Here is a 24,560-nt window from a genome sequence, read left to right as displayed (position 1 = left end):
AGGAGCACTCCTGCCTGCCTCCCGCGCTGCAGATGAGCCTTCTCTGCCCCGTGAGGACAGTCATCTTGTACCTAACAGGTCAGGGATGCTCTGCCTCATTTTTAAAACACCCCCCACACCCTTTTCTTGTTTAGTTTTGGCTCTGCCAGCCCCTCTCGGGCACTCTCCCCCCCTAGACACACACTTCCCACATGTAAGCTCTCCACGTTTATTAGTCAGCTCCGGAGAACACAGCGTACCAAAGCTGGCCCCGGATCAGTCAAACTCCTGCATCCATCTGTAAAAGAGCCACAAGTCAGTAAAGTTGCAGCACTAACAATGCACGTCCCCCTTCCTGTCAGAGCCTGGTGCTGGCACTCTGCCCTCAGCAGCTAGGATTACAGACAGCAGCACAGGAGGGTGAGAACACGGCCCCAGCCTCTGGAGCAGACGGGCAGGGAGGCGAAACCTGCAGCACAATCCTGGAGCAAACTGCGTTGGGGCATCTGCATCCACTCACGTGCATTGCAAAGCATTTGTAAGGCTGACAGCCCTATTCCATCGCGTGCCTGCTCTGAGAGCACAAAACAAGATTCAAGACAGTCAGAAGTAAACTTTGTTTTTTCCCTTTTGAGGGCTAAATCACATTTAGGTCGTACCGTATACATACAGCTTGGAGAGGGAAAAAAAAAAGACTAAAATCAGGACCTAATAGGTTCACCTGTTGCATGGCCAGATCTGACACTCTAGGCACTGCCAACAGCTTGGAGCACAAGGTAGCTGGGCTGGAGGCAGAGCCGCCTGCTCCTCCTTGCAGGATCGGGGCTGTGGGGAGCACGGGCAGGGCCACGCAGCCCCAGCCAAGCACCCAGCCCCTCAAGCACTGTGAATTACGTCAGGAGAGCCCAGCCTCTTCCCAACACCAACTTCCTTCGGAAACCTGGCGCCGGCTGCAAGGCCTGCAGGAGAGCAGAGCCCTGTGAATAGCGGCGCTCCCTGCGCACCACAAAAAGAGCCAACACCCTGGCGGCTTGGAAAAGTCCCAGGTCTCTCCTTGCTGTCCTCCGCTGCTTCACCCCAGCCCCAATGGAGAAGGCTACAAGAGACACTGGTGAATTTAGGACATATATCCCCGCTTCCACACCAGCACTCTATAAAAATAGTTAAAAAAAAAAAAGCTTCAGAACAGAGGGAAGCTCCCACCCAACAGGTCAGACTTCCACTCCTGCAGCATGAGCACCCACCATTCAGACACCTCTGCAGAGCAAAAGCCATCCCGATGCTCACCAGGCTTTCCATCCAAGCCACCCTGATGTGTGCCCACGCATTTGGGCACAGGCTTTCCACCTGAGCCAGTGAAGGCTGCCTCCAAGCCAGGGGTCGGCAGTGATGGTCCCTCCACACGGGGCGTCTCAGGCTGTGGCATGCTCCAGCCTCTTGTCCCTTCTCGTTGTAAGTGTCCAAAAAGTTGGCGATGCTTGTTTCACGGTGCCTTCAGGTATTTCCCTCTGCCATCACTGATGGAACATCCCATATTTAGCCCATATAAATTTCCTCTGTTGCCCATTCCTCCGAGCACTGACTCGCTTCAGCAGAACGGCTGGCGAAAGTAAGAACCACGCACGTGCACACGCATGACCTCAGCATTTCGCTGCACGTAGTATTTCACAAAAACCTCCTTTGAAAAGAGAAGTGAAGAAGAGCGAGTCACCTGCTAACCCACCTCGGCTTTCTGTCCTGAACAGCACTCACCGCAGGCAGGGCTGCAGGGAGCGCGCAGCCCAAACCCCACCAGCACCCTTTATTCTGGCCCCAAAACTTCTCTGCTGTCAGTAGCTAAGGAAAAAGAGCACCGGGCCTCCTCTGCTGAAAGCAAGGCTCACGATAGCCCTGCTAAAAGGGTCTCCCAGCTGCAAGATTGTGCCAAGGCCTTATAGCACTTAGAGCGTTACCAAGCAGCGTGGTGTCTTTTCACATACTAAGACAAAAATAGTGCAAAGGGCATGATTTCTGTAATTAAAATGGAAATATGAACTTCCCTGTGGCCCAAACCCATCCAGCACAGTAAGGAGAGCACCGAGCATCCCTGTAGGGATCTGCCCTGCCTTCCCAGGCAGCGATGCCCAGCAAAGGGCCGCGAATGCACTGCAAGGCAGGGGCAGCAGAAAGGCAAACACCTTTATCGTCGCTTCAGAGGAAGACAGAAGGACAGGTCAGCAGCAAGCACGATGCCAGAAAGGGGAGTTAAAGTTCTGAAGTCTGACGGCAGATTTGGCAGCAGCTCAGCCACCCCCCACAGCCTTTCAGCCTTCAAACCAGCGCTCAGCAGCCAGCCGGCTGCACGCACGCTGGGAAGGGGACAAGGAAGCAGGGAGGGGACGTGTCACCTCATCCATAAATCGCCACATTCACACACGGGCTGGATATCTCTCAGCAAGAAGAAAAACAAGGCTAATTCCAGCAGAGCAGAGGCATCTCACGCAGCCCCAAGGCGCAGCCCGGCATTTCCCCAAGCAGGGTTTCCTCGTGCAGTCCCACTGAGGGCACAAGGGGCCCGTCCTGCTGTCTCAAACTCCTCCTGGCACACACGAGCCCTCTGATGTTGCTCACGGCCACAGGAAATTAAAGATTAAACAGAGGCCCACGGTCCCAGTAAACACAATGCTGCCCTCAAGGCACTGCTCAGGCAGCAGCAATGGGCGTCAGCCAACGTCCTAGAATTGGGAACTCCCTCTGCCTCCTGGCCACCTCCAGAAGTTGGGACAAAACAAGCTGTGCACCCTTTATTCCGGCCCCAAAACTTCTCTGCTGTCAGTAGCTAAGGAAATCTCTGTCTGCAGAAGGCATCAACCTGAGTTTGGAAGCTTCTCTCTGCCAAAGTCTGCTTTTTGGGCAATCTTTTTGCCTTGGTACAACGCTCATGGCAGCTCACGGAGGACAGCGCGAGGATTTAAGGGCTGGGAGGAGGCAGACCTCCTTGCTCTGGAGCCACGAGCATGAAATGCTAATCCTGCCCATCCCCTCTGCCAAGTGCTGCAGACCCGGAACAACTGAATGCATAATAAAACTTTCACCCAGCTTTAACCAGAGGCAAAACGAGCACCACAGCCACAGCTACTGAATTCATGCACACTGGAAAAACAGACCTCCTATTACTCAGAAGAGCTGGACATGAACCAGTGACCTAGAAAGAAAATCTTGTGTCCACGTCCCATCAGCCTCCACCGCCCCGCTGCCCTCGAGCCATCCAGCTCGCCTGAATTTTTCAGAGCGCTTCTCAGAGGAAGTCACAAAGCAGAGAGCAGGGACACTGCACATCAGGCTCCATGCAAAAAACATCAGCTGGAGCCAAAGGGCACGGTGCAGGTGGCTTCACGGTGACCCGGCTGACCGTCAGCTGCTCTCAAAGCTGTCCCGCTGACACCACCTGAAGTTGAACCCTTCCTTCACATGAGCATGGCTGACAGCTCATCCTTCAACACCCCCCTCTTGAAAAACCCCAAGGCAGAATCCAGCCCCACACATTCCTCGCCAGATACCGTGCCAGCCATCAAAGCTTTCTGAACCCACGTGCATTTCTGACAGACGTCGAGTTCCTTCCTCCACTGCTGTGCAGCTGAGCACACACCGCGAGCGCTGCCATAAACCCATCAGGTCAGCAGGCTGTCCCCGGAGGTACCCGTCCCTCTGTCGCTTCCCCCCAGCAAGCTTTTGTTGCAGGAGTCTCAGTGAAGGTCAGGTTAAGCTGCAGGGGTCAGAGGGAAGGAGCTGTGGCTGGGAGGAAGACAGATGCTTACAGCAAACTTTTATTCCGTGTCCGCTAAAGCCAGCTAGTCTGCCTGCCCCGGGGTTGTCTTGTCCAACTTCTGTTTGCCTGTGGCAGCACTGGGAGGTGCATCTTCTACGCTTGGGAAACAACCAGCAGCATTTTATAGTACGGATCAGGAGCTTCAGGAAGTCAAATTAGACAATAAATAGAAGTCATAAGGTGAGCAGTGCTGCTGTGCCTCTCGCAGCACAGGTGGGGGTGACAATTCGCCTTTGTCAAGACTGGAGCTTAAGCAGCAGCAGCGTGGCTGGGTTGATTGTAATGACTGACACAGACACATTGCCTTATACTTTTTTAATGCTATTAAAAATAAAATGAAATAAAAACTTAAGCTGTTGCAATTTTCTACAGTTCCAAAGAGCCGGGGACTGCCGGACCAGAGTGCAGCATCTCTCCTACCCTGCCCCCTGACTCCCTTCTCTCTCCTCAGCACTGTCAGACCAGCACTGAGATCAGGAGGGGAAAGACAAACAGAGACCAAGCAGAGCTCGAGCCAGTTTTCTTACTCGTTTTATAAGTAACTAATTAAAATTATATTTCCAGGATGCTTTTGTCCCTGAAAGGCTCGCAAATTAGACCTCCAGTAAAAAAAAAAATAAAAAAAATAAAAAAAGATCGACACACAGACAGCTGAGCGATCCCCCGGGGAGGGTCAAAGGAGCACGCAGCAAAAGCTGCTTTGTGAAAAGAGAAAATGTCACAGGCACTTGAGAAGCAAGTGGAAATACTGGCAGAGATGCTCAGCCCACATATTGCAACCACCACCAAAACCTTCAGCAAACGTCTTACAAGAGCTTTACTGACCACAGCGGTCAGAACATGAACTCTGCATGCCTGGAAAAAGCGGCTTGGTAACAGCAGGCTGCAGCACCAAGCTGTAGCGTACGCTCGGAGAGTGTTTTGAGGTTATATCTTACAGCAGTAAACTCCTGCCCACTAAGTAAACCGGACTGGCTGAAGCAGTTTTCTCCAGCAAAGCTCCATCGACGCCACGCTTTCAGCTAGTATAAATGCCTTTAAAAATAAAAAATAAAATAAAATAAAATAAAGGAAGTAAGCAGTAAGTAGTAAGTAGTAAGCCACGGGCATTGGATTTTCCCTGCCATCCTTGCAGGGAAACGACCCCGCCTGTAGAGCAGCTTTGGAGCCCACAACAAAGGAGCAGGACGACACTGTCGTGCAGCCGTCCCAGGCACCAGGGGGGAAAGCTGGACGTGGACAGACAGACAGACACCCCCCTCCAGAAGGGGAGCGAGTGAAGAACAAAGTACTGGAACCACACCACCGCAGCAGGACCGTGCTCAGCTGTTAATGAATGACCAAGCCGACCTTTGCCCAACACGGAGAAAGGGGAAGTCTTTCCCTAAGGATCAACAGTGATTTCTGTGTCAGGAACAATAAACGTGTCCCCCCAGGTACGGAAGGCGATGCTTTTCTTTCCTGCTTGGTGTTAACACAGCACCTAATCCACGGCATAGCCCTGAATCAACCCTTAAAACAACAAAAACAAACGGGTATGACGGAGCTAGGAGCAGGAAACATGCCCGAGGCTTTGCACAGAGCAGCTCGGGCCTCACCTACCTTACCCCCAGAGCTGCTGGGGACAGTGCGTTGAGCCAAGTGCTATCGGGTACTGACACCTCCCGAAATGCCAGAGGTGGGAATTCACAGGGACGGGCTGAACTTCACCCCAATCGCCACGCTTTCGCTGAGCCCGGGCTGATAACTCAACCTTATCAGCCCGCTGCTGAGGTTGACCGGGTTAGTTTCCTCGAGGAACCACGCCGGGCGGGCTCTGAGGATGAGCCCCTGGCAGCACCGAGAGGACCGGCTGGGATTTCATTAATGCCCATTAACAATTTCGCTAATGACCCAACGGGACCAAGGCTCAGCCCTGAAAGTTCAGCAGGCGGCTGTGGGGTTTTGTCCACAAGCACCGCGGCACGCGAGGGGTCAGCTCCCTGCACTGACACACCCCCAGCTCCCGACCAGCCAAAAGAGCCAAATTCGGGCTGATTTGGTTAAAATGAAATCAAGAACGATTAAACGAGCAGCAAGAGAAACAAGTTGGGGAGCACGGGCTGCAGGGGGACGGGTCACAGAACCAACCCCAGCCCTGACAGAGGGTGGGCGACCGGGGAGGGGCTGCAAGTGCCCCCCGGTGCCCCCCCAGTGTCCCTCCAGTGTCCCCAGTGCCCCCCCCGGTGTCCCCCCGGTGTCCCCGCAGCTCCCCCCGGCGGCACAAGGGGCTCGCCCCGGCCCTACCTTCCTTGACGCCGGGCAGCTTGGACTGGTCGATGCCGATCTCGGCCATGCTGCCCGCCCCGTGCCTCCCGCTCCCGGTGCCGGTGCCGCTCCGTGCCGTGCCTCCCGGTGCCGCGCCCCGCCGCACCGAGCCGCCAGCGGCCGTACGGGGCGGCGGAGGGGACAGAAAGGGCCGGGCCGGGCCGGGCCGGGCCGGGCGGGGGGGACGGGGCGGGACGGGGGGCGGGGGCTGCCGCCCCTCTGCCGCCCGCGGCCTCCCCCTGCCTGCTGCTGTCCCTTTTCCTTTTTTTTTTTTTTTTTTTCCTTCCTTTTTCCCCCGTTTTTCCCCTTGTTTTATCCTTCTTCCCCCTTTTTTTCCCTTATTTATTTATTTTTTCCTTTCTTATGTCTTATTTACTCCTTTATTTCTCTTCTCCTTTATTTCTCCTCTCCTTTATTTCTTTTCTTCTTTATTTCTATTTCCACCCCACCAGCCCAGGCTGCCCCCAGCCCCACCCAGCCTGGTCTCCAGGCATGGGGCTCCCACAGCTCCTCTGGACAGCCTGGGCCAGGGCCTCACCGCCCTGTGAGGGAAGAATTTCTTCCTTAATGTCTAATCTAAACCTGCCCGTTTTTAGCTTAAAGCCGTTCCCCTTTGTCCTGGCACTCCCCAACAAAGAGTCCCTCCCCAGCTTTCGTGTTGCCCCCTGTAGGTATGAGAAGGGACAAAACAAGCTGAGAGCCTGAGGCGTTCACATTTACACAGCACGTTTAATACATCGCAGCCAACGCTTGGGCCCTGCATTCACAAACACGATCTTTAAGCTTTGGATCCCAAAAATCCTCAGTTTTCCTCTGCACACACAGCCCTTTGCTTTGTCTCCTGTAATGGGTTTGTACCGTCTCATCTAAGGCCAAAGCAGCCACGCAAATTAGTAAAAATTCCTGCCATTCCTGGTTTCCACTAGACAAATTACGTGGCTCCTTGTGCCTTCTCCAGCTCCCTTAATCAAGCAAACACGCTGCTTTTTGGGAGACCCTGCTGGGTGATGGCTGCGGGGCTGTGAGCTCTGCTAGGGCCTGAGGAAACTTCAGGCTGACACTGTGCATGGTGCTGAGGTCTCGGTGCTGGAAACAAGGAACATCTCCAGAGCCCAGAAGAGCTGGAGCAGCCTCCTGTGAGGGGCAGCACGAGTAAAACCAGTGCTACCAGTGAGCAGCATCTCTCAGCGCCATTCCCCAGCGCAGGGCCCTGCACACCACACAAAGCATTGTCTTTGCCTTTGTGACACTGAACTTCTCTCATCTTAGCTTGATATTGGGACACTCGGATGAAAACTCTGAGGCTGGAAGGTGGCATGAATTATTTGAGGACTACAGAAGGTTTCAAAGACCTACAGAAACATGAGAATGACCACAGGGGGCCTGGAGATGAGAGAGAATTAAGCAGGATCCAGGAAATGTGTTACTGATGTGGAGCTAGCACCGCGGCACAATGATGTTTTATGTTCCCAAAGGGCTCCTAATTGTGGCAGATCTCAGATCACCCTCCCAGCTCTCACTTGTGTCTAAAAACTGCTGCTACCAGGCAAAAGCACAGAAGGTGTCCCTTCTGCTAGATTGACATGGGCTTTTCCTGTGCAAATTGTACAGCACCTAGCTTGACAATAGACATCGCAGTGGATAGATTAATCCCAATAAAGCTAGGAAAAATAACCACTTTATTTAAGATAAGAAAACACTGGAAGATAAGAAAAAGTCTTTTGTAAAAGCAGGAACTCTCACAAGAGCTTAATCTCATAGGAAGGCAAGCCCATCTCATTTCCCAGGACAAAAGCAGCTGGGAATCTGATCCAGAATTTGAGCTCAAGTTCACGGCACACATTTAACTCCTCTTCCATGAAGCACCTTGATTTGGGAGGGACATTTGCAGAGCTCTCGTCCAACTTCAAAATTTTATGGGCTTGCTCTGGGCCTTGCCCAGGTGAGTTTTAAGGATCTTCAAGGCTGGAGATCGCATGACCTCTCCGAGCACTGTTCCACTCTTTTCTCATTTTTTTTTTTTGTGACACAGACGGACTTCCCCATGCTGCAGCCTGCAACTCCAGCCCCTCATCCTCACACCGTGTCCCATCTCCCTCCATGGCAGACCCTGAGGACCAAGCACACTGCAACCAGAGGAGTGTGGTCTATCAGACAGCTGCAGGCAGGGTGTCAGTGATGGCTGGGAGCGTGCCACTGGGCAAATCTCAGTCCCCAGAGAGCCTGGGCACTTTCCTGAGCTGTTTCCAGGCATCCGGTGCTGCCCCAAACAGCAGACATCATCCTGGGGCACCACACAATGCCCCCCCCAGCCCTCCACGTGCTCCTGAAGGGATGTGTGAAGCACAGACTGGAACTATTAAAAACAGCTAAAAGCAACACCATCTGGACTGGCCCCGAGAAAAGCCACAGTGAGATTTTGGGGGTAGGAGCTGCTAGGACCAGGAGCTGGGAGCGCCTTGTGCTGCTCTGTTCCTTCTGCAGGCCACGAGACACAATTCTGTGCTCGCTTCTTAAATAAACCGGGCACTGCTCCAAGTGTCATGCTGTCATTTTAGGTCAGCAGGATAACAACTGTGAAATAAATTGGGCCTCATCAAGATGTTCTCTTTCAGCAGAACAGTCTTTGTTAAAGTTTCCTTAATGGCTGCAAGGCTAACCCCGACTGATGAGGCTGTTGTGGGGGCAGACAGAGGATAATGATCCCACAGGCAGGAACGTGTGTGTCAGTTACTGGTCAATGCAAAAAGATGCAAAAAATGGTTCTAGGTGTTTTGGGATATCAGATGCCATACAAACCCGTGTACAAAACCCATGAGGGTTTTCCAAGCAAGCAAAGATGCACTTTAGGAGAGGCTTCAAGTGCTGTGCTAGAAAGGACCGATGAGAGGAAGCGATGTTACAGTACTTGGCAAGGAGCACCAAGAAGCAGGTGTGCAATTTCCATAGGTAGCTGAAGGGTTCAACTCAGGCTCCCTGGAGGAAAAGTGGAGAAGAAGCCTGCAAGGATTAGGGTATTATAAAACAAAGCACGCCAGGGGTGATGAATGGAGTGATTGCAACAGAAGAACAAAGGAAAAAAAATCCGTGCTTACGTGTAACATAATGGGAGGCAGCAGGAAAGTCGCGAGCTGTGCACTTACAGGGCTTTCGCTGACTTTCCAGTTGGAGAGAGAACCCATATAATAGGAAGTCAGGTATAATGCTGCTCACAGCTCAGCTACACGCACAGATCAGATGTTCGCACAGGCTGCCCAGGAAACTGCAGTGTGCAAATGAGCTCGGCATCTGTGCCCGCAATTTTACATATGCATTTGCAAGGGCAGTAGTTCACCCCCAACCCCAAAGAACCAGTTAAGTTTCACATCAGCAAAAGAGACCAAAAGCGTTCCAAAATTCTCCTGCACTGAAGAAAGTGAGAAGTAATACTAAAACTGGTGGATTTACCACTTTTCCCTCATCTGCTCTGCTTCATGCTTTCATTTACTCTTACAGGTCAGAAGAACAGCAACCCCCAGAACAGATATTTCTTCTTCTCTTTGTGCTCCGCAGGGAGCTGCCTGCAAGCCTGCACAACAGAGGCAGAAGCAACCGAATAAAAGTGGCAGGCAGTGGGGAAGCCCCTTGGCCTGCCATCAGTTACTCAGCCACTACTGCCTGGATAAAATTTCAACAGTGCTGTCATGGGAAGGACTTTGGTGGGGGCTGAAGTCAGTGCAGCTCTCGTATGGCACCAAGCTTGCCATATTCCACAGTGAGCAACTGCTAAATTTACCTAAGATCACCTTTTCATTTCCACCCTCCCATACTTTGCTGGTTAGAAAAATAAAATAAAATAATAATCTTGTGTTATCACTTCTGCCAGCCTTGATTTCCAAGGCTACTTTCAGGGCTTTGTGATGTGAGGGATGGATAGACCCTCAAATCTCAGTGGTATCTCTCATTTCAAGTCATGATTCTGTACATACAAGTTTACATCCACAAAGCATTGATGTTCACTCAACAAAACACATTTTGCCTGTGCAGGAGCTACCAGAGAGTCTCAGGAGCCCTGTGTGCAAATGGCAGGCTAGGTGAGAAGACAGACTCTCAGAAGTGCAAGTATTATGGTTGCTTATGCAAATTTCCTCAAAACAAAACAGATATATTTACTCTACAAGACCTCCCCAGGGTGACCATTAGTGAGAACATTTTCCAAATAAAAAAATACCAACACAAAAAACAAGTATTTCTCAGTAAGTCAAAAGGCCATATGATGTAAACTGAGATGAGGAACAGGGAGAAAGGGGAAGGATGGTGTGAAAGTTGGCACCGTTAGCAGACAGAGTTGACCTCCACAGCCCTAAAAAGTGCCCCAGTGAGCATTTCTAGCAGCAAATTACCCGGTTTCATTTATGGCCATGCTGCCCCAAGTACACGTACAGACTGTGTTCAATTTAGACTTACTGAGAATTTTTGATTGAAGTAGAAATGTGCAAAATCCAGGCAAAACACTCAGACAGATGGACACACACACACATTCCCGTACAAAGGATTCTGGCCACAGCAAAGGATCCTTGCAGAGGTCCTTGGTGCAGGTAGCATTCAGCATCTTCAGCCCAACACTTGCAACAAGACAACTGAGAGGCAGTTCATTCCTCCTCAGTCACATGGGGAGCTGCCAAGTCCACATCAGCACGTACAGCAGGCTGTGAATTTTACCAGCTGGTGGCTGCGGTGTGGTCTGGAGGACACACACAGTGCCCCACTGACAGCAGCCCTGGGGTGCTGGAGCTTGCTGAGGACAGCTCAGAACAGGCTAGCTCTGCAGAGGCTGCCTCAGAACCAGCATGGGCGCAGTGATAGGACAAGGGGGAATGGCTTTAAACTAAAGGGTGGTTTAGATTAGATATTGGGAAGAAAATCTTTACTGTGAGGAGTGGTGAGGCACTGGAGCAGGTTGCCCAGAGAAGCTGCAGATGCCCCATCCCTGGAAGTGTTTAAGGCCAGGCTGGATGGAGCCCTGGGCAACCTGATCTGGTGGGAGATGTCCCTGCCCATGGCAGGGGGTTGGAACTGTGTGGGCTTTAAGGTCTCTTCCAACACAGACCTTAAAAAAAAAAAAGGAGCTGAGGTCTGTCACTGCTGGCAGGGTGATGGGCTTGTAACTACTTTTGTGGAGGGCAAGTCCCAGCTCCAGGGCAGAAATCACATCTTGTTTGCTGTGTACTGATCTGTTAACTCAGTTACCACTTCCACAAGTGGCTGTTCTCTAATGTCCTACAGCTGATGGAGAGGGAAGATGATGTCCTGAAAACCAGCTCCTTCTCCAGATCACTCTCAGCCTTCCTCCTCTTTCTGTAGGCCAGGGAAGATTAGCCTCTGTAGGGTAATACTGTTCTTGTAAGGAAACCTCGCAGCATCGCTTACTGGGCACTGAGTCCCTGCTGAGTTCAGGGACACTGCTCACACATCATCTGGGATGGACTCAGCCTGCAGAAGGTGAATCAGAACAGAGAAGGATCAAATTCAGAGTAAAACTGATGGTGTAACAAGGTCATTCCAGATCACGCCACTTCAGGACGCTATCCTGGCTCAGCTAAATAACCCTTTCTGAGGAGGGATGGGAGACTGAGATCTGGTCTGGAGGAGGTGCTCCAGCTTGGGATTAAGAGGCAGAGGTGCAAACAGCATCACGACTGTCTCTGGTCCCAGCTTCTTCTCCGCAGGCTGCCTCCCCCCACATCCCATGCTTTAACAGTCCTGCATTGCTCTTTCAGCCCTCATTCCAGGAGAACACTTTGGAGCTGGCTTGTTCTCTAAGAAGTTGAACGGTCTCCTGGCAGTCCTCAGAGCGGATGTGAAAGGCAGGCAGGAAGACCAGCTGCACTTCTTGCCCTCCTCTGCCTTAACCACGAGGCACTGCTTCTCTCCAGTGCAATCCCCCTCTGATGGGAGCTGGTGATGCTTCCCTCTGTGCCCTCCCTTGGCTGGCTGCAGCGAGGTGACAAGTGGAGCCATTTCGTATGCCCTGCCTGGGACCTTTATCTCTTCCTTCGCTAAGCAAGGAGACAGTTAAACCAGAGCATCTCATTTTGTGTCAGTAACAGGCCAAGCAACAGCTGAGTCCCAAAGACAAGCACGTAGAAGGGGGAACAAATTGCATGAGTCAGACTAAAAGCTTCATAAATATTGACTGGTTTTAACAGTCCCCTGAGGAACAGAGAATCTCATTTTATAACTACATCTCCCTCCCCATTATGCACTCCCTCCTCTCAGGGAGCTGCAAGGGGGGCTGCTCTTCTGGCTTATGCACACATTATTTTAATTCCTTTCCGCAGTGAAGCTGTGCTGTGCTGTCCGAGGCTTTGCACCAGCCAGCAGCAGGCTATCTGAGCACCTTCCAGTGGTGCTCTAAATAACAGGACCAGACTGGGCTTTGCTCTCTCAGGTTCACCCTGGGGTAGAAGTGACACGGGAAGAGAAGAAATCAGATATTAAACATACAAAGAATGAAGGCTGAAGAAGGCAGGGTGTTTTTCAGTGTCTCCTTTGATTCCTATCAGTGAAGCACCATTGGAGAGAAAGACGGACAGACAGCTGCAAGAATAAAGCAGAGAGGAGAGACAAGGGGTATCAGGTCTATGATGGTTATGCAGGGAAGGACAGGCACTAGGGGACCACAGGGACTGGGCAATCGAGGAGGGAAATGTTTTAGTGGGCATACGAGTGGACAGAGGGGGTAGGGGTATACAATAGGATGGAGAAATGCACTGCGAGTCACTGCTCAGGAGCAAAATGATTCACGCCTTTCTGAATTCCTCTAGGAAGCTCACCTCACCCCTGCTGTGAGGGCAGCTCTCCTTTCTTGCTGCTAACAGCTCCCTAACTCCTCCCTCTTGCTGAGGCTGCTATGCCTCCAGTCTGCCTTCCCCTATGTGGAGCATGATCCCTCCTTTTTTCCAAACTCTGTCATTCCCCACCCTTGTTTTATCCTTGGAAATGCTTGGAGAAGAGACAGGAGTCTCCCCATGTGGCACAGTCCTGTCTCCACCAGCTGAGATACCTGGTCTCAGCCAAGTCCCATCCTTGGTGCAGAGGCTGCAGGACAGTTTACACACCCTTTCTCCCAACCTTAAGCAAAGGCTCTTTTCCCACAGGTCCTCCTCTCACAGCAGGTTGTTCACTTTAGGACCAAACAAGCAAAGCTTAAGTGGAGACCATAAGACCGCAGCAAAGCCCGTGAACTCTGCTGAGGCTCACCTGAAATATATGATGCATGCAATGTTCTCAGGAAGCACTGGAAAAGAAAAATTCCTCCCTCTCCTCAAATCCCAAATGCACAGCATACAAAGTGGTTTGGAAACCTGCCACTCTAAGCAAGGCTCAGACTCTGCTACTCACAGCAGCTCAACACTGCCTCCTGCATCTTGCAAGTTGCTGAGCTCTTCTAGTCCGAGGCTTATTCCAAAAAAAAAAAAAAAAAAAAAAAAAAGAAGCGTTACTGCTTTGGGATTAAGCTAAAGCTTGGTTATCTGGGAACTCCATTTCCTCTAGATATATCCATTAGATTTAGAACCAAAGCTCAAAGTGACTTCAGAGAAATTGGAGTTTCATACAGAATACCCAGGAACCTTTATTGCCCCCAGATCTGCTGTTCTTCTGGGCAAAGAAAAGGGGGGATCAGCACACAGAAAGAATCTCAAGACTTTGAGAAAGATATTGTCAGGGATCCCCTAAGGATCAGCAAGCAACAAGCAGCAACACAGCCAGCAGAGCAGGCCCAGAGACAGCAGCCAAGTTCCATCAACAACCCAGGTCAGGTCATAAGGAAAGTCCACGAGGATGAGGCACATCCAAGGTCAAGGTAGAAGCCAACCCACCAGTCAGAACCAGGTCCAGCAATGGCAACCAGAGTCCAACACGACCCAGTGAATAACAGACATACACGGTGACAGGATGGGTCTGAGATCAAGCCAGGAGCCTTGTTCAGCCTCCAGTTCAACACCCATAGCAGTAGGTGCTCTGGGCAGAGATACAACTGACCAGCATCCCTCCAGCATAGCTCAAACAGGAACAGGGCCTGGGGCTGAGCTTAAATGAGGCTCCTCAGCCTGCAGCAGAGAGCATGGGTGGAGGCCCCAGCTGGGGCTGCTCAGGGCCATTAAGGTCTGTTAATGCCCTCGGGCATTGCAGCTGAGTTTAGTGGCATCCAGATTGCCTGGGCCAGGTCTTCTTCATTCCCACCCTCTGGGCTGGCTGGTTTTGTCCACCCTGGTCAATTTTCCTGTTCAGTTGGACTGGATTACCTGATGTTTGCATAGTTTTATGAAAAGAGAAACTTCTGTGTGAAGAGACTTAGGCAAATTAGGACCACAGGAGCTAGGGATGGAGCTCCCACCTTCAGGTTTCTCACTATCATTGAGCTCTAGACACATGTGCTCAGTGGATGGTACAGAGATATTCTCACTGAGTGAAGTAATTGAGAGAATGTGGAGACTGTTGTTGCTGGGAATAAAATATGTAAGAACAATAGAATGGAATAATACTTCCAGCACCGAGACAAATGGGCTAAAAGCAAAGATATTTCCCAGGTGGGCATCTTACTATAGCGTAACACCTCACATCAACCACCTCATAACTGCGCTGTGTTTGCAGGTCACTTGCAGAGCTATAGGACCATCCACCCCGGACTCCTGTGCAAGGTGGTGCTCATCATGTTACGGTCTCAGCTTCTTGGGGGCTGCTCGCTACCAACCAGTTTGCTACGGGCAGCTTGGGGAGAGAGGTGGCTGGAAAAGCACCCCCAGTAGGATGTAGGTGTCCTTCAGCCCGAAGAGGACTTGGTGAAGAAGGGGATTACTTCGGCTGGTTCATAAGGCTGAGAGGAAACATGAGTTTGTTTTATTTCTATATATTATCTCTGCAGGAAAAAAAACAAACAAACAAACAAACAAACAAACGAAACACTATTTCCTCGGTAGGGAAGTATTCCTTAATGGAAATGTCCCATTCAATTTCATAGACACTTACTGAAAAAAAAATCACATTTTTTTTAGTAAAAAATAAATATTAAAAGGGATATTAAAACCACACAAAGTGCACAGAAAGATGTAGGGAGAGCTGGGATCAGAAGCCAAAAGCCCAAACATGGAAATGACATTGTCTTTAATTAAGATGAAGTGCAGGTACCATCAGATGAAGCTATGTTGGGTAATCTGGAATGATTTAGTGTCAAAAAAGCACAAGAGGTGAGTCACTAGGAGTGCATGTACAAGTCAGAGCTTGGCCAAAGTATAGTACAGATGATTCAGTTCTGCAGATGATGATTGGCAGAAGAAGCAGAAATGAAGAACAAAGCCTAGTGCCGTTACTATTAGGGCATTTTTCTTCATAAGGTTGTAATTAAAAACCAGGAGCAGTTCCCTGATCAATAGTGATGGACAAACAAAAAAGAGAAAACAAACCAAGATGGAGTCACGTCCTGAGAGGACATGGAATATGTGTGATGTGCCTCAGCACTCTGCTCTAAACTAATAAAATATGGCTGTGCACCCAGAACTGGCATCTGACCTTCCACTTCTTCTTTTTCCCAGAAAAAAAACGGAGATAGTTGCCCATCCTTGATATATTCCATATCTGCTGCCAAACCTGCACTCCCCCACTCAGACAGAATCCCAAAATAGGGTGTGATGCTTTTCCCGTTGACAAAGCCATAAGTCACCGTGAGCGAGACGCACTCAATACCGTCCAATCAGCTAAATGGAAAGTGCCCCTCTGTTTCCCACCATTTCAGCACTCGTTATATCTCACGTTAATTAATATAGGCACTAGGAAGTGCAATGATAAATTACAAAAACCCATTAACCTGATTCTGTCCAAACTGGTGACATATGGCAACTGGTACGTTAGACAAATCTTCCTTGCTAATGTGGGAGTCCTCGTGTCTGAACTCCATTAACACTAAAGCCACGAAAAAATATTTTTAATGTATGTACGTATGGAACGTATATCAACGTGCATGGACACTGCATGCCTGTGGGAACATCAAAATTCATTAGATCAGTCTGATATGAGATATATTGAACAGGTTCCATCTGACGTCTGTTACTGGGTCGTTCTGTCCACTCCCAAAGGAGTGAATCATATTGACAGGTTGAATTATATCTCAAGAGATATTTTTCTCCCCTCCTCCAAAGGCCATTTGCAATCACGGCACATCCACTGCCTCTTAAAAGTGAGCTCATCTGGCACTGGGTTGCATTGAAGTCCTCCACTGTGCCTGAAGGAAGAATGCTTTTGGGTGGTGGGAACATGGAGAAGATGTGGTCTGTCCAGCTGTCCCTTGGAGTGCTAACCATCTTGACCATGACTGTGTGTGTCCCATCTACACACGGAGAGCCTTTTTTACTACAAGGTAAGCTGGAATGCAGGCTAGGTGACACAGGTAGGTGGCTATCTTTTTGCTTTGCTTTGCTGCTTGTCATGGCCATGCAACACTTGCTAATTCGTGAAAGAAAATACAAGCAACCTGGAGCTATACTAACCAGTCAGTCAACACGGGTGCTACCCAGAGACGGTTGTATTAGCATGTCCTTCTGCTCTGCAGCTGGTCGTATAACACATTTTGCTAATCAGTAAAAATATCAGATCTGGTGATATCTGGTGTTTCTTTTTCTCCTCCTGAAAGAAAATTTCCAAGGAAATATATTAAAATATCAGAGAGTAGCAATTCCAGTATGTAGCATATGAGATCTGACAGCTCCTTAAATGTCAGTAGTAGGGTGCTGATGAACTTTTTTTATTCACGAAACTTCTGTTTATATGTTCTTCTCCCATAATTTAAATTAATCTTAGCTTGAACTTACTCCGCAGGAAAATGTCAATCATTCATCTTCTTTCTTAGAGAGATTTGGCAGCAGGAAAAAAAGAAAAAAAGAAAAAAAAGAAAAAAACACAGCTAAATATAGGCTAGAAAATAACATTGCTTTTCAAATGATTTTTCCTTTTATATCACCTATTTATTTTTGTAATAACAACCAAAACATTCCTGAGGCCACTCTATCCAAACACCGCTTCTGTTTAGTTTTTCCTACAGTGTTTATGTATTTTTTTTTTCTGTATCAAATCCCTCAAATGACTAAAGGTAACTATTTTAAAATCGTAACTGACTTCCAGACTTAGGAAGGAGGCTTATAGCACTCCACGCTAATGGCAAGTCTTACACAGTGCGTAGCTCTGCTGCATTCCTCGGGCTTATTTCTTGAGATCACAGTCAGCACCCCTGCCTTCAGCCGCCGCATCGGGTGGGGATAAACCTGGCCACGTACCTGGAGCATCACTTCGGCCAGGGGACCTTCTGCCTATGCAGATTCCTGTGGCTACTGGGATGGAGTCTCCCACCCTCTTGAGCATCCCGGGAGCTCATCTCTTACAATGTTTTGTCTCATGCGTGTCGAAAATATTTGCATTCGTCCCACCACAGCCGATGGCTGTGCGAGACCAATTGCACCTTTCTCACCTCCTTGAAGGGAGTGAGCAGAAGTCTTAAAGGTCCTGAAAGGAGAGGAAAATATGTATTTCTGCATCATTTCTTTGCATTTTACACGGGTTCTGTAGGCATTTTCTAGGGCTTGGCAAGATCTGGGCGTGGGGCAGGGGTAAGCAGACCAAAATTTTGGGGAATGGCCACTCTCCTATTTTATGCCCCAAAATGAATGCATCCCACAGGTTTCAGATGCTCCTGGAAATCTGTTTGGCAGAGGGTCTCAGAGCCTTGCTGGCTCTGATCATCCGATCTCCTGTGTCCATCGGCTACTGCTGAACCCCTGACCTTCACAACCATTCATTTGAGGGAATAGCCACAACCACTAGAGAAAAACCACTGAGAATGCTCCCAAAACAGGCCTCGTAGAGAAGCCCAAATTGCTGGGGGAGCCTGGGGAGGATTTTCCTGGAAAACAGGAAAATTATTCATGGCTGACAGCTACCGTAAGAGGATTCCTCAGGGAAAAAGAGGCTTGCTTTAAACTCCTCCACACTTTGCCTATGGGCAGGAAGAATCCTGTGCTACTGCAGAATGCCGTAATCCTGCAGTCAGATAGATCAGCCCCAGTGCTGAGCGAGAACAAGGTTAAATGTGGGGCTGCAGGGCTCTCCAGCTAAGGTGCATGCATCCACCCTCACGAGGAGCTAGCTTCCACCTCCACCAGCCCTGGAAAAGGATGGGTTTGGGGGGGAGAAGGGGAGCACCCCAGTTTTGAGAAGAGAGGGTGCCGTGGGTTGGTGTCTGGCTTTGCAGAGGCACCTGATACACTCTCCTTGCAGGAGACATCTTAGCCTTAATTTTTGTTTTACTGTTGGGGGCTGGAGGGTCCATCCTCTTTGGCACCAGAGATCAAGAATGGTGTTTTATGTGCTGCAGAGAACCGAGTGCTTCCGGAGAGAGAAGACACAAATCACGAGGACACATTGCTGACTCTGCTTCTTAATAAGAAACTCGCATGGCGGAGACCAGAAAATATCGGTAAGTGAAGGGAGATCCCAGCTTCTTGCAGCTGTGCTCGTATGAATGCAAGGAACCTGCTCCTCAGGTTCCTCAGCACAGTCTGACTGCTCAGAAAGTGGAAGCCCTGTGTGTCAGCGCGATGGCTGTATGTGGTGAGAGCCAGATGCTCTGCATCATGGGGTTTTTGGACCTGCTTTTGCAATGAGGTGTAAAGCTGCCCAAGAACATGCACCCTAGATCCTCCGGCTCTCAACACTGGAGCCACCTCAGCCTTTGGAGCCACCTTTCCACACACAGCCCATAGAGTCCCACACGCTTGGAGCTGCAGCTCCATGCCTTGCTGGCACGTTAAAAACAGCAGCATCGTGTGAGCACACAGGTTAAGATTTAAGATTTTGTGGATTTTTGCAGAGAGGAGGTCAAGATTTTTCTGCCTGTGTTATGTGAACAGACACCAAATCTCAGGCTGTATGTCGGGACCGACTCCAAATGCAGGCTCACTGGAGAAAAACTTGGGTTTTTCAGGAGACTACCGCACAGCAAGCAGCCACATGGAGCTCAGAGGTCAGATCTTCCCATGGCCACCACAGTGAGGGAAGGGGCTGGCCCATATGTGGTGGTCTCAGGGCAGGAAGCTGGTCTTCCCTGTGAAAACAGCAGAGAATGGGGCTCAGCAAAAATGTTACCATGAAAATCCATTCATCAGAGTCACGCAGTGCTCCTCCCCAGCCCCTTGTTAATGCAGTGAGGCAGTGGTAAAATGATCCTGGGACAAATAGATAAATACAAATAAATCAAGTCCTTATACTAACAAAGGCGTTCTTCTTACAAAGGAGATGCATTCAAAAATAACATTTTTATGATTGCTTTATGGATTATTGCACTTATTACTCCTAGAGGAAAGGCTGCATTTTATGCCAGACAATTGAATATAATGAATCTCTGAGCAGAGCACAGACAGAGGATTTACAGCAGGCAGTTTCTCAAGGCATCATCCATAAATTAACTTCCTTCCCCCTGCTTGAGATAATCTGTTCCAAATTTCGACCGCTGTTCATTTTCTATTCATAGCAGCCATTGGCCAAGTTTACGCTTTGTGGGAAGTCGAGCCAAAACAGGCACTCAAAACTCTGAAAGAGGCAAAAATGTATAAAATAGTAATAATAACAACAATAACAATAATAATTTTAACAATAATAATAAGCTGTTAAATGGCACTTTTCACATACGGATGCGTAACGACATGTTTAAGAGGAATCTGCCTGAGGCTGCTGCTGGCAGTGCCAGGAGCCGAGCCCCACCGCCTGCCTCCACGACTGTCCCCAGCACCCTTCTGCCTCTCAAACCCAGCCCAGGTGTAAAGGGTCAGCTTAGGAACTGCTGCTTTTATGAGTATCTGTCTGAAAATGTTCAGGATTTTTCAACTAAATTGTTGTTTCTTGGAGGAGAAACTGTGGACGCAGGCAGCTCTTTTTCTGGCACCCTCCTGCTCAGCCTCAAACGTGAAAAAAAAAGCCCAAGTCTGGCAGGGTGTCTGTGTGCTGAAGGCTTATCTGAAGTCAGGGGAATGATATCCTAAATCCCCTCGGAGGTGCAGAGCAATGCCTGCTGCCACGCTGGGAGCAGACAGAGCAGGCAGCTCCAGGCAGCTCCAGGGCTGGTTTTTGGCTCTTGCAGGCCCAAGCAGAGACATTCTTGAGCAATTTCCTGGCTCTTCTGCTTATTTTAGTGCATATTTTCACAAACTGGCACTTCAAAGCAGCAGATGGCTTTGCGTTCTCCTTCCAGAAGAGCTGCTGTGGTCTGGTCACTCAGCTTTGGCCGAGCTCGTTCCGTGTGGTGCTTGCTGTTGTTTCAGCTATCGTGTTTAAAATAATTATCTGCTTTTGGCACCAGCTTGAGTCTGGAATAAAGTCCCTCAGCCTTCAAGAGCAGTGAGATGAAGATCCCGCAGCCCTCCCTGCATATTTCCTATTGTTAGCCCAGGCCTCTCCCAGATCAGGTGGGGGCTTTAGACCCATCCAGCAGCACCTGGCTCCCCCTGTCCTGGACAGGGTATCTCAGGGCACTTCATTCATCCATGAGCACAGGTTTCTGACCGCCTGGTACGGTGCTGCTAAGCCCCAGCTCAGTCTGATGCAGAAACTGCTCAGGGAAGGGCCCACACAGATCCTGCCACATCTTGGTAAACCCAAGAAGCCTCCCTTAAAATGGAGAGCCAGGGCCAAGTCCCATGGGACTGAGCACAGAAAGTCTGCTTCTCTGTTGCTGTGTCTGCTACCTCTGGTCTGGAGATGACTAACAGGAATTAAAGGTTAAATAGGTCTTTCCCTGTCAACCCTTAAAGATGTTAGTTACATGAGGAGACTGCTGCTGATTTGAGCTTTGGGGAGCAATGCCAGTACTGATGTTGCTCTCCCTTCTTGCAGACTGGGAGCTGGCAAAGAAGTTTGAAGAGCTTGAACAGGTGAGAGAAGGAAATACATAGACACATACATGCCTACGGTTGTGTGAGTAATACCTCAGCTACACTATGTGTGCTGTCTCGATGCCCTCTCCTTCTGCCTTTACATCCTGCTACTGCTCATTCTGCTGCTTTCATGTAAGCGTATCCCCCAAAAGGCAAAGCAAAACTTGGGCTAAACAGCTGCAGAACCTGGGAAAGATAAAAGTGGAGCAAAGCTGTAGAGTAATGCAGTCCAGGCTGAGGCAGCATTGCCTCTACCACTGCTGAGAGGCCAGCAAAAGCCACGCTGGAATAAACAAACAAACAAACAAACAAACAAACAAACAAACAAAAAAAAAAAAAAAAAAAAAAAACAGTTGCCAAAGGAAATAACCATGGAAAGAGGGAGGGAGAAGGGGAGGCTTGCTGCCTGTCGGTCATTACATCAGCGGGCTGCAGCTGGTACTGTGCTAAAGCAAGGGGGGCAGCCCCCGTGCACCTCACCCAGACTGACCCTTCATGGGGCTCTTTACAAGCAAGGAAGGCCCAAGGCATGGCTGAAGCCCTGCCATGCTGTGTGGGCATGCACAAACGCAGGTGGATCCTCACGCTCCTGCTGAGCTCCGCTTGGCACTTCTCACTTCTGAGTTAAAAACCACAGTGGGGGGTGCCAGGCAGGGGAGGCTGCCAGCTCCGGCTGAGCCCCTCGCTCCAGGGCTGAGGCACGTTGAGCTCTGTGGGCTTTCCACACAATAACCAAGGGAAGTCAGCAAGAGCAAGGGAAAGGGACACAAGGAGACTTAAGTGCTCTAAAGGCAGATCCTGCTGGGATGATCCCACTTCAGGGAAGAGCCTGCCCTGCCCAGGGATGATGCCGGCTTGGCTGCCTGTTCTCCCTGCCAGCAGGCTGTGGGGCTCCTCGTGACGGAGCAGTTATTCACTGCTGTGTCTGTGTTTTAACAGCTGGAGAAGTTGAAGGATCAGCTCTCAGCTGAGGAAGGGTCAGAGGTGGCCTACGCTTTGGAAAGTCTCTCAGCATCCCAGCCCAAAAAACGCGGTAAGTTTTGGGCTACAGCCCTGTCCATGGGTCTGGCTCGGCTGCAGCCATCCCACTCAGGCCTCATGTCCAGGGCTTCCTTTCTGCCACAAGATGGTGACAGTAAACATGCCCCAAACAGGCTCAGAACAGCGTTTCCCTCCATGCCATCCCTCTCTTGTTGCTGGGTTTCACAGCACAGGCCCAGGCCCCGCTGCGGGCACTTAGGGCCACAGCCCCCTTTTCGTGGATGACCACGGGGTTATTCGGAGGTGATTTGGGTCTGAACGCGTCCCCGCAGCGCACCCCTCGCTCTTGGCTGGGCACAAAGCTCGTGCTGAAGAAATAATGAGGCATGTGGTCTGCAGGCGCTCCCCTCCGCCAAGGTCACTGCCTCCCTGCAGAGAAAAAAGGAGCAATTGTTTGTGCCGCTGAAAAGCGGCAAGAAAAGGGATGTGGAAATCAAGCAGGAATGCAGGGAGCTAATATCTAGAAGGTCCCCCAGTCGGTCCCCTCTGCGAGGAAAGCAGGACTGCTCTCTGCAGCATGTCCCTTGAGCTTTGTCTGTATCCAGCCTCCTGCACCAGCCCTGCTGCAAGGCAGGACAAGGACAAAGCCCTGCACACTGGCTTCCAGAAGACTCCTTCACAGAGCAGTGCCAGCTGTAAAACAGAAGTCGCTGATGACAGATGTGGCCTAAAGCCAAAAGAGCTACCCCACATGCTCTGTGCGTGTGCAGGCTGCCGACCTGCCAGACAGGCGAGGGAAAATCCCCCTTTGTGCAAGGCTGGATTAAGCGCTTAGGTGATCCTTAGACAATCTGCAATTTATAAGCAGCCCTGGAGGCTGTCATTAATTTGGCTAAACTAATTCATGCCCCCACCGGTCTGGAAGTTTCAACTGTACATAAAACTGCTTCTCCCAGCCAGGTTTAAATCAGATTCTGCCAGATATTAAAGCAGAGAGTGTTTGCTTTCATCTAAAGGTCCTTCCAGTTTGGGAGGAGCTTGTGTCTCAGCCTGAGCACTGCTGATGCAGTAGAAGCTTTCTTCCAAGATCCAGCTCTCAAAAACCAGATAGAAATGCCTTCTTATCCTTGACAATAGGAGACCTGCACAGGGCCCAAAGAACCAGGCATACTGGCAATACAGCTATTTCTTCCATCACCAAAATCCGCATCTTTCCCTTATCTATTCTTTTTGGAAGATACCACAGTGATCATTGTTGTTTGGTAGCTGGTAGCAAAATGCTAGAGTGATTGAGCTTTTGAAAAAAAATGTAGTGTCCAGATCAGGTGTCTGCAGGTCAGTATCCGGCTTTTCCAGTTAGTGACAAGTGAGAAACCCTGAGGCTGCAAAACTGCTGGCTGGTAGACAGGAAAGAAAAAGCTGATTCCTGATATTGCTGCAGTAGAGCAAAGGAATAGCAAACCATTATAAATCGAGCTACACAGAAACAACTTTCAGGCCACTTCTTTGTATTTTAAGAAGCCGAAAGGGTCACCTTCTAGCAGTGTTATATGAAATCAAAGCTTATTACTGAGATGTGCCTGGACATCCAACACCCAACTCTATCAAGACTTTAGGCATTTGAAACCCACTCCAGGGCTGCAATGGGAAGTTGGAAAAAGTCCCTTGTATGCTAAAACCCTTCTCTTGTATCCCTCCCCAGCCTGCTTTTGGAAATACTGCATCTGAAGGCTTGCCAGGAGTGGAAGACAAAGACGGGCCTTTCCCCAAACTGCCTCGCTGGGTATTAATGTTAAGAGTTTGTTCTGTTCTCTCACCGTGCTGCTAACTTGGATGCCATCCTCCGTGACTGCACCACAGCCAAGTCTAACAGGCACCGTGACAGGAGCCCGAGTGGCTACGCACGGCCGCTCTCCGCTCCTCCCTCCTTCAGGCTTCACCTTCCACCATCTTCTGCTTGGAAGATGTTTCCCAACTTTCCTTGCTGTCCTGTGTGTGCCATTCAGTCTGCTGCCACCACACCCTCTTCCCCTTCTCACCAGGTCCCCCAAGGCACCAAACACCAACTCAGTCTCCCTGAGCTTGGGCCTCTGCCCACATTTGCAGGTGTTGCTCATGGTGGTGCCTGGGCTTCCCGTTGCCTCCCACGAGCAGGTCAGTGATGCCCCAGCACCCTTCGTTGCAAAAGGAAGGCAGGCTGGGTGCAATGAGAAAGGTGCAGGGCTGCCTGCCTTAGCTTGCTGAGCCAGAGCTGTTCCTTGTCGCGTCCTGCCAGCGAGCACAGTAGGTTTGGGGGAGGACAAGCACAGAAGTCTGGACCCTTTGGATATCACTCCAATAAAGATTTTCTGTTGCACAGAAGCACGTGTTGTTTTCTTTCTTGTCCCTTGCATAGGCCTGATGGGGGGAACGTGTTTGTTACCTGATGGGCCATGTGAAGTTTAAAATGAAAAATACTCCTATTAAACACCTAGCAACACACGTTTGCTATAACATGCCTGAGGAATGAGCCCTTCCTTTGGCCAGAA

The 24,560-nt window shown here is 50.0% G+C and overlaps 2 protein-coding genes and 1 long non-coding RNA gene across 5 annotated transcripts in view; 1 reads left to right on the top strand and 2 right to left on the bottom strand.

The window, feature by feature from the left end:
* CCDC50 (coiled-coil domain containing 50) overlaps positions 1-6,284 on the bottom strand; it is a 39,782-nt gene extending 33,498 nt beyond the window's left edge. Inside the window, exon 1 of one of the 2 annotated variants that reach the window (XM_068691428.1) lies at positions 6,074-6,284. In XM_068691428.1, the coding sequence (XP_068547529.1) occupies positions 6,074-6,122 (49 nt within the window). In that variant the 5' untranslated portion in view covers positions 6,123-6,284. The remainder of the gene's footprint in view (positions 1-6,073) is intronic. The other variant, XM_068691429.1, reaches the window with a different exon arrangement.
* Positions 6,285-7,383: 1,099 nt separating this feature from the next.
* LOC137861219 (uncharacterized) lies at positions 7,384-14,181 on the bottom strand. 2 transcript variants are annotated; one of them, XR_011099477.1, is made up of 3 exons: positions 14,014-14,181; positions 10,541-11,560; positions 7,384-9,094 (listed from the first exon to the last, which is right to left on the bottom strand). It is a non-coding gene; the product is annotated as an uncharacterized lncRNA (long non-coding RNA). The 2 variants fall into 2 exon arrangements; XR_011099478.1 differs by having other exon boundaries at positions 7,384-9,070.
* Positions 14,182-16,275: 2,094 nt separating this feature from the next.
* Positions 16,276-24,393, top strand: UTS2B (urotensin 2B). Its single transcript, XM_068692176.1, has 5 exons — positions 16,276-16,490; positions 18,498-18,599; positions 21,011-21,048; positions 21,991-22,084; positions 23,735-24,393. The coding sequence occupies exons 1-5, from the start codon at positions 16,367-16,369 to the stop codon at positions 23,758-23,760; spliced, it is 384 nt and encodes a 127-aa protein (XP_068548277.1). The 5' UTR covers positions 16,276-16,366; the 3' UTR covers positions 23,761-24,393.
* The last annotated feature ends 167 nt before the right edge of the window (positions 24,394-24,560 follow it).

The sequence above is a fragment of the Anas acuta genome, chromosome 9 (assembly GCF_963932015.1).
Source record: "Anas acuta chromosome 9, bAnaAcu1.1, whole genome shotgun sequence".
NCBI lineage: Eukaryota > Metazoa > Chordata > Aves > Anseriformes > Anatidae > Anas > Anas acuta.
The sequence above is the reverse complement of the archived record's forward strand: the minus strand, read 5'-3'. Positions and strand labels throughout refer to the sequence as shown.

Bases quoted from the DNA above. Each gene is read 5' to 3' on its own strand.
- UTS2B (XM_068692176.1), top strand. From the start codon at position 16,367: ATGCTTTTGGGTGGTGGGAACATGGAGAAGATGTGGTCTGTCCAGCTG. The intron at 18,600-21,010 runs GTAAGTGAAGGG...CCCTTCTTGCAG, and splicing joins GCGGAGACCAGAAAATATCG to ACTGGGAGCTGGCAAAGAAG. The intron at 21,049-21,990 runs GTGAGAGAAGGA...GTGTTTTAACAG, and splicing joins AGTTTGAAGAGCTTGAACAG to CTGGAGAAGTTGAAGGATCA.